Raw genomic sequence first — 13,723 nt, 5'->3', positions numbered from 1 at the left:
GCGTATGAATCTACGGTAAAAATTGGCAAATCCGAGAAAACGTTGTAACTGTTTACGTGAATCGGGAGGTTCCCAGTTGGCGACAGCGGAAACCTTGGCTGGATCGGGGCGGATGTTGCCAGCCTCAATAATGAACCCAAGAAAAGACACGGTAGATACGTGAAAGTCGCACTTTTCAGCCTTTACAAAGAGTCGATTTTCAAGAAGACGCTCAAGGACCTGACGAACATGGTGCATGTGGAGATCGTGATTGGGTGAATAAATGAGAATATCGTCAAGATAGACGAAGACAAACCTATTAAGGAAGTCTCGGAGGACGTCATTAACTAGGTGTTGGAAGACTGCAGGGGCATTGGTGAGCCCAAAGGGCATCACCAGGTATTCAAAATGACCAAGGGGGGTGTTGAAAGCAGTCTTCCATTCGTCCCCCTCCTTCATACGGACTAGATGGTACGCATTACGGAGATCCAATTTAGTGAATACACGCGCTTCCTGAACGGTGTCCAAGGCGGAGCTGATGAGAGGCAAAGAATATTTATTCTTAACTGTGATCTGGTTTAATTCTCGGTAGTCGATGCATGGCCGAAGGGTCTTATCTTTCTTCTGGACAAAGAAAAAACCTGCACCAACGGGGGACGAAGAAGGACGAATGTGACCCGAGGAAAGAGATTCATGGATGTACTTTTCCATGGAGAGTTTTTCAGGACCTGACAGATTGAATAATCGTCCCTTGGGGAGAGTGGCCCCGTTTAATAGCTCGATGGAGCAATCATAAGGTCGGTGCGGAGGTAGAGCTCCTGCCTTGCTTTTACTGAAAACAGTCCTGAGATCATGATAACATGAGGGTACCTTGGAGAGGTCAATATCATCAGGTGCTGGCTCCAGATTGGGAGAAACTGATGGTACTGCGGAGCGGAGGCAGTTGGCAAGGCAATGGGTGCTCCAGTTAGTTATGTGAAGATTCACCCAATCGAACTGGGGATTGTGACTGCGGAGCCATGGGAAGCCTAAGATAACAGGAGATTGAAGCGTTTGAGTAATATAGAATTGCATGACTTCATGATGGTTACCAGAGGTGACAAGTTGCACGGGTCTGGTGCGGTGAGTGATTCGAGTGAGCAGCTGACCACCTAGTCCAGCTGCCTTGACAGGATGATCCAGCGGTTCTGTGGGGAGACTGAGTTTGGACACTAAGTGACTGTCAATAAAACTTTGTTCAGCTCCGGAGTCTATGAGGGCTTGGCATACATGAACATGAGACTGGTGACATAGCTTGACAGGTAAATAAAGAAAGTTATTTTCCTGAATAACAGTGGAGGAACCCTCCCGCGGCCTGTCTTCTAGCGGGGGGCTTTGGAGTTTAAACGTAAGGAGCACTGCTGCACATGGTGCCCAGAATGTCCACAATAGAAACAGGTACCTTCTACCTGGCGTCTGCGGCGTTCCGCCGGTGTGAGTTTAGAATGTCCGATCTGCATGGGTTCCTCAGAGGAGCAGGTGACGTGTTCACGAGAGATGGAAGGAGATTCTGGCATGGGGGTTTTAGACACAGGGTTATTTACAGTTTTCCTCTCAGTATGTGCTCTTTCTACCTGACGCTCGCGGAGTCGTACGTCAGAGCGAAGAGCTGCAGTAACGAGCTCCTCGAACGTTCTGGCTTCAGACTGAGAACAGAGATGGTCTTTGATCTGGTTGTTAAGTGATCGATAGAAAACCCCTTTTAGGGCAACGTCCGGCCATCCAGCTTCCACAGCTAGTATTCGAAAGTCAATTAAATGTTCACTTACAGATCGGCTGTGTTGCCTTAATCGTAGAAGGTGGCGCGTCGCCTCCTCTGTCTTGCGGGGTTGATCAAAGACCAGCTGAAATTCACCTAAGAAACGCTCGAAAGAAATCTGAGAAATGGGGTTAGCAGTTAGAAAGGCCTGAGCCCATTTGAGCGCTTTGCCTCTGAGGGAGTTAACTATGAGGGTGATCTTGCTGTGGTCAGCTTGGTAATATCGCGGAGCCTGCTGAAAAATAAGTCTGCATTGAAGAAGGAAACCCCCACATGATTCAACGTCCCCCTGAAAAAACTCCGGTTGAAGCCGGAAATTTTCAGGAATCCCAGAGGCAGCGGATATGTCCAAGCTCCCGGCTGTAGGGGCTGCAATGTTGGTATTAGCATTAGCTGGATATTGTCCGATTGAATTCATCTGGGCTTGAGAAATTATTCTCAGGCGACGAGAAAGGTCCTCCTGAATAGCGCTGACCCGGGTGATGGTACTGTAGAGGAGGTCCAGAAACAGTCCGTGCTGGATGACGGTCTGACGTAGATCTTCCGGGTCAGCTGGGTCTGGGAATTCTAGGCCAGTTTGTTCTGTCATGGCGTCGTAGACGTAGCAGACCCAGATGCTGAAACCCGGAAGAAAACTCACAGCAAGGATGACTTTAAATGGATTTATTTTAGAGGTAAATAAGTTTCTGAGGGGATGTGGACGTATTTCCTCCGTGGATTGAACTTGGTGTTTCCTTTGAGCTGATGCAGATGAAGGGGAGGGGGCGACACGAGGACGCGTCGAACTGTGGATCCAGAGGGAGCGAGGCTTGGGCGCTGAGGACAGCGGGACCGGCTTGAGGTAAGGCGTGGACGCCGAGGACGGCGGAAACCAGTTTGGAACGAGGCGTGGATGCCGAGGACGGCAGGACCAGCGTGGAGGGGAGGAACCAGCGTGACCAAGGTAGGAACCTGAAGGTGAGCACAAGATGTGGTAAGTATGGAGACAAGATAAACTTAGCTGAGACTAAGAGGCCAGGCATAAGCACCGGAGTGAGTATAACAAACTGGCGTAGAATTCTGGTGAGAGCTCCCTTATGAAGACCGGCAGGATGATGAGAAGATGAGGATCAGCTGGTTCCAATCAGCAAGGTGGTGAGAGCTGTAGGAGGGGGGGAGGTGAACTGACAGGCACCGTGACACATTCTTTGAGCAACACAAAATCCACCGGAACAAGACCAAGGTCCAGTTTCTTTGAGTTAATTCTGAACATCAATGAGCAGCTTGAATTAACCAAAATGGCTTAGTCTTCAACGTTTAATCTAGCTAATCTAGCTTTGATTTGAGCTGTTTGCTGTTTAATTTCTCTCAACATCTAGTTGTTAGTTTCTCATTGTTTTTGCACATTTAGTCTGCTAGCATGTGAAATTTGTATCAAATGATTCTTTCTACTTTCTATCTATCTTTTAGTATTGTCTTCAGAAGGTTTCAGAAACGTATCGCAGTTAAATTGGAGCTTAGCTCATTGCACACTGTGTGTGTGTTGTGCGTTTGTGCTTCAGTAAGTGGGAGCTGCAATGATCAGTTGCAATGCAGTTTTAGAGACTTGTGTGTACATTATGGGGTGCTTGCTGCTGGAGGATAAGATAGATAGATAGATAAATAGATAGCTAGATAGATTATTTCAGAATGTTGCTTGATTTTTACATTCATCTTTCAGTTCTAGAGAGAAAAATCTCCACCAGACAAACAAGGGAGGAGCTCATCAGGAAAGGAGTCCTCATGCCCGAACAAAGTTTGTTCACTTATTTCTTTATTTCGGTTTCCTTTTGTTAGAAAAGATAAAGTAGAACTAAATGTGCTTAGGATTTTTTTCCCCCCACATCTGATCATTAAAATGTGCTTTGTTAATCCAGGAAGGAAATTTAAAGAGTAAGCAGTTGTTTAGTCACATGCTTCTGTTTGCTTTTTACCAACTTTATCCTCAGGGTTTCTGGGGAGAACACAAACAAAGACTGAACAAACTTTGTCTGACATTCATTATGAACCGAAACATTAAAGTCAGGATTCTTTTCTCTCTGTCTCACAGATGAACCAATCAACAGTGAAAATCTGAACGGCCACACGACGTCCAGTTTGACTGCAGAGGAAGTGAAAGTAGATATTGAGTCTCCAGAAACTCAGTTGCAGGAACAAGCTTCTGGCCCAGTTAACACCGGGGACAAAACAACAGGTACCCATGGAGTCCGTTTCTGCAAACGTTGGTTTTCATGGCTTGTATGATTCTTTAACCCGGGTGTCTCTTAAGTGGGTCCAAGTTTCATAAGAACAGAAAAATGACTTCACTCCTCAAGCAGAACTTTCTTTTTTTTCCTTTGTGAGAGATAAAGTGTCAAAAGGTGGAAGTGGGTGTGGTCTATGTGGAAGAATAGCTCCGAGTGTGTCCACTCTGACTTTGGTTTTGAAAATGGTGCAGTGATATGGAGAAAGTAAGATTTGATGTACCAACATGAAAAAAATGGAGATGCCAGCAAAAACAAAAAAAATGCATTTTATCTGGGGATAAAACTTAAAAGCCTTAAAAATACTGTTCATATTAATTTGATCTTAAACTTAAAAGCCTTCAAAAAACTGTTCATATTAATTTGATCTTTCTTTGATTTTGAAGCATTACTCAAATAAAATCTAAAAGATTATATTTGATCAATTCAATCTTTCTAATGTAATGTTTGATAACTGATTGCATTTCAGTATTTGGTAAGGTTGCTCTTGTGAGCTTAACAGTTGCGAGGATTGTAATGTGTGAAATTTCAGCAAGCTGCTGCTTTTCTGTAGAGATGTGTGTAAAAAGAAACAGACGGGTTTCCACTCCTCTCTGCTGTTCTCATCTCTGTAGTGGAATTCCTCTGCATTTGACCAGAGTGCTTTCAAAGTAACCCAAAGAGTCTTCACTCTTTTGGAGCCGCCATAGAGTAGGGAGAACACATTACACGTGATCTAGGACCGAGGTTCAACTCTTTGTTTAATTATATTATTCAAAGGACAGGCCAGTTTGAGTTGGTGCAGCATTTGTCTGTAAATTATTTAAAATCTTTGTAAAGAAAACTTTCATAATTTGAATGTGAATAAGATCAAAATAGGAATTCAAAAACCTACAAGCCGAGAAGAACAAAGCAAGAAAACATATCAAATGAGTTTGGAAAAAAAACGATACTTTTCAGCTTGCTGAGTATGTGTGAGGTGGGAACTCAGCTGTAGTACTGGGAGATCTTGCTATCATACTGTTATGATCATAAGAGAGATTGTGTGACAAGTACAAGTGCTTGAAGAAGACCAGACAGATGAGTGTGCATTTAATACACAGCTAGCTGTCTGTCTTATGTATCTGCTTGGGCAGCACGCACCGTAAAAGGACTTACACATTGTAAACTTCAGTAGAGTTCCCCTTGGAATGGAATCATTTCAGTTTGATCAGGAATCCATCAGAGCATAATGAACGACCAGTATTAACGGTGTACTCGATCTTTTCAAAAATGGATTACTTTCTATACTATAATAATCCATTTGAAGCCCAAAACTATGAGGCCTAATTTGTTGGTATATGCAAAAAAAAAAAAATTTTTTTTTTTGATTTTTCAAAAATATCTACCCATTTCTGTTTTAGCTAATATGGATTATTTTCCCCTTCATTTATACAATTAGCCTGTGTATGATGCTTCATGGTAGAAATCTTTACTGGATTTAATTTAAATAAAATTGATCAAGTATATTCTTACTTAAAAAATGCATTAATGCATAATTCCAATCCATGTATTAATTTTCCTTAAAAGGCTAAAAAAGTACCGATATCATGTTGGTTATAAATGTTAATGTGTCAGATTTTATTAAAGACAGTTCTACCTTTTTAAAATTGATCACATTTCAAGGAACCACTTAAAAATGAGATGTGGCCTCTCAAGGGAATAATCCTCCCATTACTTATTAAATGTTGAAATAAATAAAAAATAATAGTTCTTTTGGAATAAAATGAGAAAAAAGTTCAAATGTAATCACATTTTTAATTGAATTCTTAATCAATTTGATTTACAAATATTAAGGGGATACCCAGCTTGCTTGGATTTTTTAATTTTGCTTTGTGCTCTTAAAGACCCACTCCAATGTAAGTCGTGTTTGTAACATGTTCTTGTAGCATTTTTCTCATAATGAGGACATGTGTTAAAGAATCTGGAGTTAAAACTGCGTTTCAGATTATTTCTTTATTCATATAGCGTTGGAATCAGGAGCCGATAAAAGCCGGATGTTTAAAAAGCTCGGACTTATGACTCGGCTAAAGGCTTGGACGGGCCAAAGTCCCGCCTCCTCCGCTCTCATTGGGAATCCTCCTTGATTTGAGCTAAAAACTGCATAAAATAAAAGATCTATGGGAACGATTTTACAATAGTAAAAATATAGTTTGGGGGGGGGGTTAAACAAACCAATAAAGATGGTTGTCTTCTATCTTTTTATGTGGCTTTTTTTAGATGCTTTAAGTCCTTCCTTGTAGCCGCTCAATGCGTTTGTTCGTGCAGCAGTTTTTGGGCCCTTATCGAACTCCGAGATCTATGAGCTTATCTAATGTGTTCAAATAGATATTCCCATTACAGCATTTCGTCTTACTAGAGTGCTAGATCCTTCTAGCTAATGCTTCCCAGTCCCTCAGGAGACAGCCCACTGCTGTACAGTCCAATGCTGCCTATTGCCTAAGTGCTGTTTTCATCTCAACCCTGTTAGCATTGATCCTATAGAAATGTTTGTCAAAAGTAAAAAAAGAAAAAGAAAGAAAGGCTTCTAATAAAACATACAATACCATTTGATGTTAGGAAGGCATCATCTGTCAAAACTCCCTAAAATAGTAAACACAGAGGTCTCTTCTGTTCTCTAATCTCTCATTTCTGCTTGACTGCATGTCCATTTGTGCATTTGTTTGCACAGATGAGCATCGCTAACCTTGCTTCCACTTTCTCTTCAAGTCTGCCTTGACTGCCTCTTTCCTTCCTGCTTGCTCTGATCTGCTCAGAGAGGTGTGACACTAAACAACCTGGCCGGGCAAACCAGGCGCGACCTCGAGACGCCCAAGCTAAAAAACAGCAAAGTGCTGCTGCACCAGCATCTGCTAAACCTGCTGTCGGCACGGGCACTACGACCAGGCAAAAAGACGGTGCTTCTGCAACTAAAAAGACAACTAAAACCGCTGGCAAGAATGGCACATCCCAGCAGACAAAAGCTAACCCACGGCATACTAACACTGCTAGCCGAGGGAATGGTAAGTTCAGCTGACTGTAAAGAAACCTGTTGATCAGTGGATGTTCATCCCTGCCTGCCTGCCTGCCTGCCTGCTGTCAGTCAAGTCACTGTGGAGGTTTTTGGAGAAGACTGAAGTACAGATTTATTTGTGCGCTTCACAAAAACCCATTGTGAGTGTGTGTGTGAAAAGTCATTTCTGCAGGGCTTTCATACATTTTATAAATCACTGGTGTGATTTTTGATGGCACAGTGGTAGGGCGTGCTCGTAACGCTTCAACTAATGTGTGAAAGTCGCACACAACAATACTTTGTATACTGATATGTTTTCAGTTTTTAATTTTGTTAAAAGGTTCTTCCTTGAGTTGCACCTTCATATTTTTCCTCAGGCTAAACTTTCCAGCTCTTACAGACATTGCAGACACTGTCAGTTAACATTACCTTTGGGTGTTTACCCCAGATTTAAAAAATCTTTCCCTTTAATCCTGAAATAGTCTAGCTGGCAGCAAACTCTTAGGTAACAGTAAGACTTTCATAATGTCAAATTACCCTGTGTCTTTAAGAATGTTACTCAGGGTGGTTACTGGAGATTATGAAGTAAATAAATCAAATATATGGTGTTTGCATAAAAAACAAAACTGTAAGAGATCTTTTCAAGTCCCTCTCCGATGAAAATCATGGTTTTTCAGTTTTTGACATGTACGTGTGGCATTTTACTTATGAAGGAGAACAAATGTAACAAGAAATCATTTCAGTTTCAAATTTCTGAGTGTTTCTCCTTTCAAACTGTTGCTAAGATGCTAGGTTTGATTTAATGAGCTTTGCAAATGGGTACCTGGGTTTTTATGTTTTCTAAAACTATAAACTTGTATAAAAAAGTCATTTTTTTAAATACTTTAAGAAAAGGACAAAAGATCAAAAATGAAATGCATCAAATTGTATTTCTTTTAAAAAGCTTTTATTGTGTGTTTGGGTGTACTAACATGTGCCGTCTGTTAAACCAATGCCACATGATCCCCCTTTGGTTAAAACAGCAAACAGAAAGTTGTTTCATCATAACTGCTCTGTCACAGTGCATGACTGAATTTTACAATGCAGTCATGCACAGCTCATAAAAACAGGTGGCAATTTTCAAACGATGTGTCCTCCTGTTTTTCATTAAGTCTGCAACATTGCAGTGTGTCTAGTTTATGTCTGGACATAAACCTACTAGAGGCTGTGCCTAAACTCTGAAATATCACTCCTTCAGATGAAAGATTGCACGTAGTGAGCGGTGGAATAATGGTTAGCGCTGCAGTTCAACACCATTCAACGTGTGCCTTCCTGCTATTTCTGGAGAATCTACAAGAGATTGTTGTATTTTAACTGTCCAAAGAAGCCGGACAGAGTTTCAATGAAAATGGTTGCCTGTGTTTGTGCTCTGATGTTAGCCTTCAAATACCCGTTTTAAACGTCAACTTAAGACCTAAAGACGTGCCTTTTTAGAACGGCCTTCACACCTTATGTCTCTGATTGACAACCTACCATTTAATCCAGGACTCTACTTAAAAAAGAATAACTTAGAATAGAATAAAACACAAAATAATAATTTTGATTCAATTGGAAACAGTCAGGCATAAAGGGGTTGATACTCAGTAGTAGTTGGTGGCATCTTATTTTCTTTTACTCCTTTTATTGAATTCTTATGTCTTTTATGTATTTTATTGCTCTTAATTTTATGCTGTTGTTTTTTCCTTTTTTGTTCCTAAAATGCTTAATTTAAAAATTTTCTTTTTATCTCTCTTTTATTGTAAAGCCCTTTGGCATCCCTGTGGTGTTGTAAAGTGCTATAAAAAGAGTCGGTCGGTCGGTCGGTCGTTTAATCTTGTCTAACAAATATGAACATAACTTCTGCCTGATTTGATAATTTTTCACACTTCTATTTCAAAAAGGCCTTCCACACTAGTTTAATTAAGTTTCTTTCCTTGAATACTTTAAGTGCTCTGTCTGAATATAGTTTTACATTTGTTTCTCCCTCCATGAAACTGAATTCTGATTAAAGGGAGCTTGATACCTTTCATAATTTTGAACAACCTGGATCTTTTTCAGGAGACTCGAGCACCTAGGCTTTCACTCATTTCCGTCTTTCTGTGTCTCCTCAGCCAAATCCTCCCACCCAAAAAAAACAGGATGCACAACAAAAACCATCCCAACCTCCACAGCAACAACTCGATCTAGAGTGTCTAAAGATGCTGGTGCTGCAGCAGCACAGAGTAATGGGAAAGACGCAAAGCCCAGCCGGAAATCAGACTCTCACGCTTCCTCATTACCTCATAAAGCTTCCAAAGCAGCTGCAGAGACTCCCAGCCAACCTAGAGACTCAAAATCCTCCCATAATTCTCCAAACACAGAGCTTCTGTCCCCTAAGGCCTCAGCCAGTGAGGCGGAGGTAACTCATGCTGCTTCTCAACACAACCAAGAGCCCATATCTGTCCCCAGCGGTTCAGCTGCAGAGGAGGGAAGCAAAGAACTGGTTCCTGAAACCACAGATAAGCGTTCCCATGTCAACATTGTCACAGAGGACACGTCCTTTACAGCTGGAGAGACACAGAACATCCCCCAGGAGAAGGAACAAGGACGACCAGATGAGGAGGGAGTAGATAGGAACAAGAAAAAGGAGAGTGGTGTGGACAACAGCCCAAGGTGAGATTCGGCTGAGGCGTGCATTTTTCCGTCCTCTTTTGCAACCGAACATCTCATGAAGTTTCTTAAAATTTGGTGAACATTCAAATCTTTTGCAGGAAATCCTGCTGATAAAATGCTTCTACCAATAACTGTGGAGGGATCTCTGATTTAGCCAGCAGTTCTCAGACTTTGAGGCGTGGCCCCTGATAGGTTTTCAAGGTTGAGTCCAACTCGATTAAAACAAATAATTTGGCACCAGAGAACCCCAAAACTGCAAGACAACTTTGCTACCACAGTGATTTCTCACCAAGTATTTCTTCCTATCACTGGTGCAAAAAAAACTTCCAGGATGTTTAAAAATAAATCATATTTTTAGAAAAGAGAACCAGGAAGACATCTAAAAGCCACAAAGAATATGAACGCGTGTATCTCCGTCTGGGTTTATGAGTTTTTACTCTTTCATGCCTGAATTTATCACCAAAAAATATTCTTCACCCTTTCTGTTCCAGGACATGCTAAATTTAAGACCCATGTTTTGGTGTTTTTAACATGTTCTTGGGGCATTTTTCTCATGATGAAGGATATTTCTAAAGAAAATGAAGCTCAAAAATGTATTTCTGACTATTTCTCTATTCAAATCATTGTGAATCAGGAGCAGATGAAAAAATTCTGTTGGAAAAAGAGCTCTCTGCTCTGAGCTCTCAGCAACGGGGAGGAGAAGGGGGGCGTGGTTGCTTCTTGACAAAACAGGCAAATTTCTAGTAACCACCTGCTGCTCTGCAGAAACCATGTGCTGCAAAAGTGACATGGGTTTTATGATTATGGGTAAAAATGGCATAATCATAAAAGATCACTGGAGACTTTACGATAGAGCAAAAGAAGATCAGAGTGCAGAGTGAATAAACTATTACGATGTGAATTAGAGACCAACGGCTGCAAATGAGCTTTGGTTTTGTCTTTGCGGACCCTCTTCCCGCTCTGGTACACGCTGGCCTGTGTGATCAACACTTGATATCATCTTTGAAACATGAGAAAATGTTTGTTTAAAAAAGAAAATTATTTTTCTCTCCTAAGAAGGCTCCACCAGAAAATGTCAAAACCACTGGAAGTAACAAAGAGACGTGATTGTTTCAATCCGCATGTTAGCTTAAATATGTTTTATATTAAACCAATGGCAGACTTATGGAAGATGAGATCATTGTTTCATTGTTTGAAATGGTTTTGAAGCCTCACCATTTCTTTTCATTCAGCTGGGATATTTTAAGGGTTTTATCGAGGATCTGAGAGGGAGAAGTGAAAATCTGAGAGCAGAAGTTTGAGCAGTTCACACAAAACACACTGGAGCTGCAGGTCAGCACAATTACACAAGCAGCAAAGCTGACAGCAGAAACACAGGAGAGCACATCTGCACGCAGAGATTGAAGGGAGAGCAGAAAATATCAATAGCTTAGCAACACAATGCTCTTTATGCTAAAGAAAAAAACATAAATTATTATTTTACTTTGCAAGTTTTAGTTTGTGCCTTCTTTTATTATTTCTCTGGGTGTATGATTTTCGTTGTATCTTCTTAATGAAAGCCTAGGCTTTCCTGCTAAATAAATGCAAACAAAAGTACAAATTATACAAACAATTCTTTAAAAAATAGTTGAAAATTCAAATTGATCAATGTTTTATACATATAGATGTTTTTAAAATGGATTTTCTGATTCAGGTCAACAGAGAGCGGCGCAGAAAAGCCGCCAGGTTTGAGCGTTAAAACGGAGCACGCCGAGGTGACAGTGATCCCAGACAGACCGAGAGACAGCCAGACCAGTGACTCTGATTCAGACGGACCAATCCTCTATCGAGATGAAGAAGAGGAAGAGGAGGAGGATGAATACACAAACAGTATGTTTTTAATCAGATTCCCTATTTCCTCATTTGCATAAAAGCTTGCTTGTTAAAATCTGTCTTTTAAAAAGACTCTTAAGTCTGGGTCAAACCTATGAGTAGCGTCTAGTTCTGGGTTTTTTATTTACAGCCATGTGTACTATGACTGTGGTTGTTTTCGCTTCCTGATGTATTTAATGCAACATGCCGATTTTAATATGTCAATTCCACAATTATCAACAGTTCAACATGTGCAGAAAAAGCTTTAAGTTTTCTATTGGCTTCAGATGATTTGGCATTACGACACAAAGGTGACCTCCCTTGTCAGAGGTGAAGCTTTAGCGGTTGTCTTAAAAACTCATTTGTAGAATCTCCTTGAGCGATCTTATGCAGTTTTAAAAAATGTCGATTTTAACTTGAAGTGATCAAGTCATTTAAGAAATCCCATTAGTTCTTCAGACATTTTATCTTCAACTGTGTTATCAGCTGGCACCATCCCATGAGTGGTCTCTCATCTGTCACCATCAATGTCAATTCTGGAAATCACATCCCACAATTAACGTGGTGGATCTACGTTTTTATCAAAGTGAGCTTTGACAGAGGCGGTGGAAATATATTTATAGAGATGGATGGATACAAACTCAAAATCTAAATTCTTCAGGGGCATTTGGTTCCTTTTTTCGTCTTGGATTTGACCCAATTGCAGATTTGATCTCAGTTTTTCACTTTACTACAAATGCCCAAATTATAGAAAGAAAAAAAAAAAGCAGCATTTAATAAAAAAACAGAACACCATAAAATACACACTAGATGTAGTGGATGGATGTGTTAAAATATGTAAGCCATTTTTAAAATGTCCTTGTTTTCAAGCTGTTGATCTTTTATTTCTTTTTCTTATTTATTTCTTTTTTTTTAAACTTTAGGCTCACTGGCAAGTAAAATTCGCAGACGAGACACGCTGAACATCAAACTAGGCAACCGACCCAGCAAGCAAGAGCTGGAGGAGAAAAACATTCTGCCACGGAGCTCTGAAACAGAAAGGCTTGAGCTGCGCCAGCAGATAGGCTCCAAACTCGTCAGGTACCCTTACACACACAGCCACACAACACACACAGCCACACACTTTGGAGGTGTGAAATTGTAAGTGGGCGTTACCTGTCATCAGAGATTTTGGCTATGGAGTACGATAACAACTCCTTCTTTTTTTTGCTGTAGCTGTGGGTGGTGTAACTGTCTAAATGGCTGAAGGAGAACTGCCTATGGATTCTCGTTTTTATTAATAAGATAAATGGTGTGATGTTATATTTTTACTTAGCTGAGATGAATATTGCATAATAATGCAGTTTGATCCTTTTAGGCGCCTGAGCCAAAGACCCACAACTGAAGAGTTGGAGCAAAGGAACATCCTGAGACGTAAGTTTCAAAAGTCTGGAGGAGTAATGTGATTACAGCGTTTTCATCAGGAACACCGTCACTGCACCACAACAGCTTCAATTGAAGCCTAGAGTAGAAATATACACAAAGACAGCTGAAGGGATCTGTTTTTTAGGACTTCTATACACCTTTTACCAAAAAACATGCACAAATTCCCTTTGTTTCTTCTTAATGTGTTAGCTAAAAGATGCTTCTGATCCACTTGTTTTCAGTCCTTGGATCATCAAATCAAATTAAACCTGAAACTCGTTTTTTTGGCCCCTTTTGAGTGTTTTTCATTCACTGATTTAAGAAATTCTTTTAAAAACCTGCAGAGATGAATAATAATCAATTAGAAAATAATACCTATTTTAATAAAGTGTTAGTCAGTTTGTCCACCCAAAACTCGGTGGAGTAAATTCAAGTCATGATGAACTTGAATTCAGGAACAGGAGGCAGGTGGACTTCCTTTCTCGGTTCTTGATGGTGCCTCTCTGATCGTCCCGCAGCTTCACTTTCTTCCAAAACGTGTCATTTTTCTTGTCATGAACACAGCGTGGGCACACAAAGTTGTTCAAGTCACTGTTAGGCTAATGTTCCCACTCTAATATTAGTGGATGTGTTGTCTTGTGTGTGTCATTACAGATGAGACAGAACTGGCTGACTTGTGTAGCTCCACAGCTTTCAGCCTCCCACTCCAGAGCTCCTTATAACCCTTATAAACCAGCGACACATCGCTGT

The 13,723-nt window shown here is 40.7% G+C and overlaps 1 protein-coding gene across 1 annotated transcript in view; it reads left to right on the top strand.

Annotated features, from left to right (window-relative positions):
* The window catches only part of phactr2 (phosphatase and actin regulator 2), a 47,836-nt gene that overhangs the window by 27,610 nt on the left and 6,503 nt on the right, over nucleotides 1-13,723 (top strand). Inside the window, exons 4-10 of the mRNA XM_020709455.3 lie at nucleotides 3,477-3,551; nucleotides 3,846-3,989; nucleotides 6,813-7,058; nucleotides 9,178-9,718; nucleotides 11,412-11,587; nucleotides 12,493-12,649; nucleotides 12,927-12,982. Of these exons, the coding sequence (XP_020565114.1) occupies nucleotides 3,477-3,551; nucleotides 3,846-3,989; nucleotides 6,813-7,058; nucleotides 9,178-9,718; nucleotides 11,412-11,587; nucleotides 12,493-12,649; nucleotides 12,927-12,982 (1,395 nt within the window). The remainder of the gene's footprint in view (nucleotides 1-3,476; nucleotides 3,552-3,845; nucleotides 3,990-6,812; nucleotides 7,059-9,177; nucleotides 9,719-11,411; nucleotides 11,588-12,492; nucleotides 12,650-12,926; nucleotides 12,983-13,723) is intronic.

The sequence above is a fragment of the Oryzias latipes genome, chromosome 15, assembly GCF_053564925.1.
Source record: "Oryzias latipes strain Hd-rR chromosome 15, Olatipes_Hd-rR_3.1".
NCBI lineage: Eukaryota > Metazoa > Chordata > Actinopteri > Beloniformes > Adrianichthyidae > Oryzias > Oryzias latipes.
This window is presented reverse-complemented; position numbering and strand designations above follow the sequence as displayed.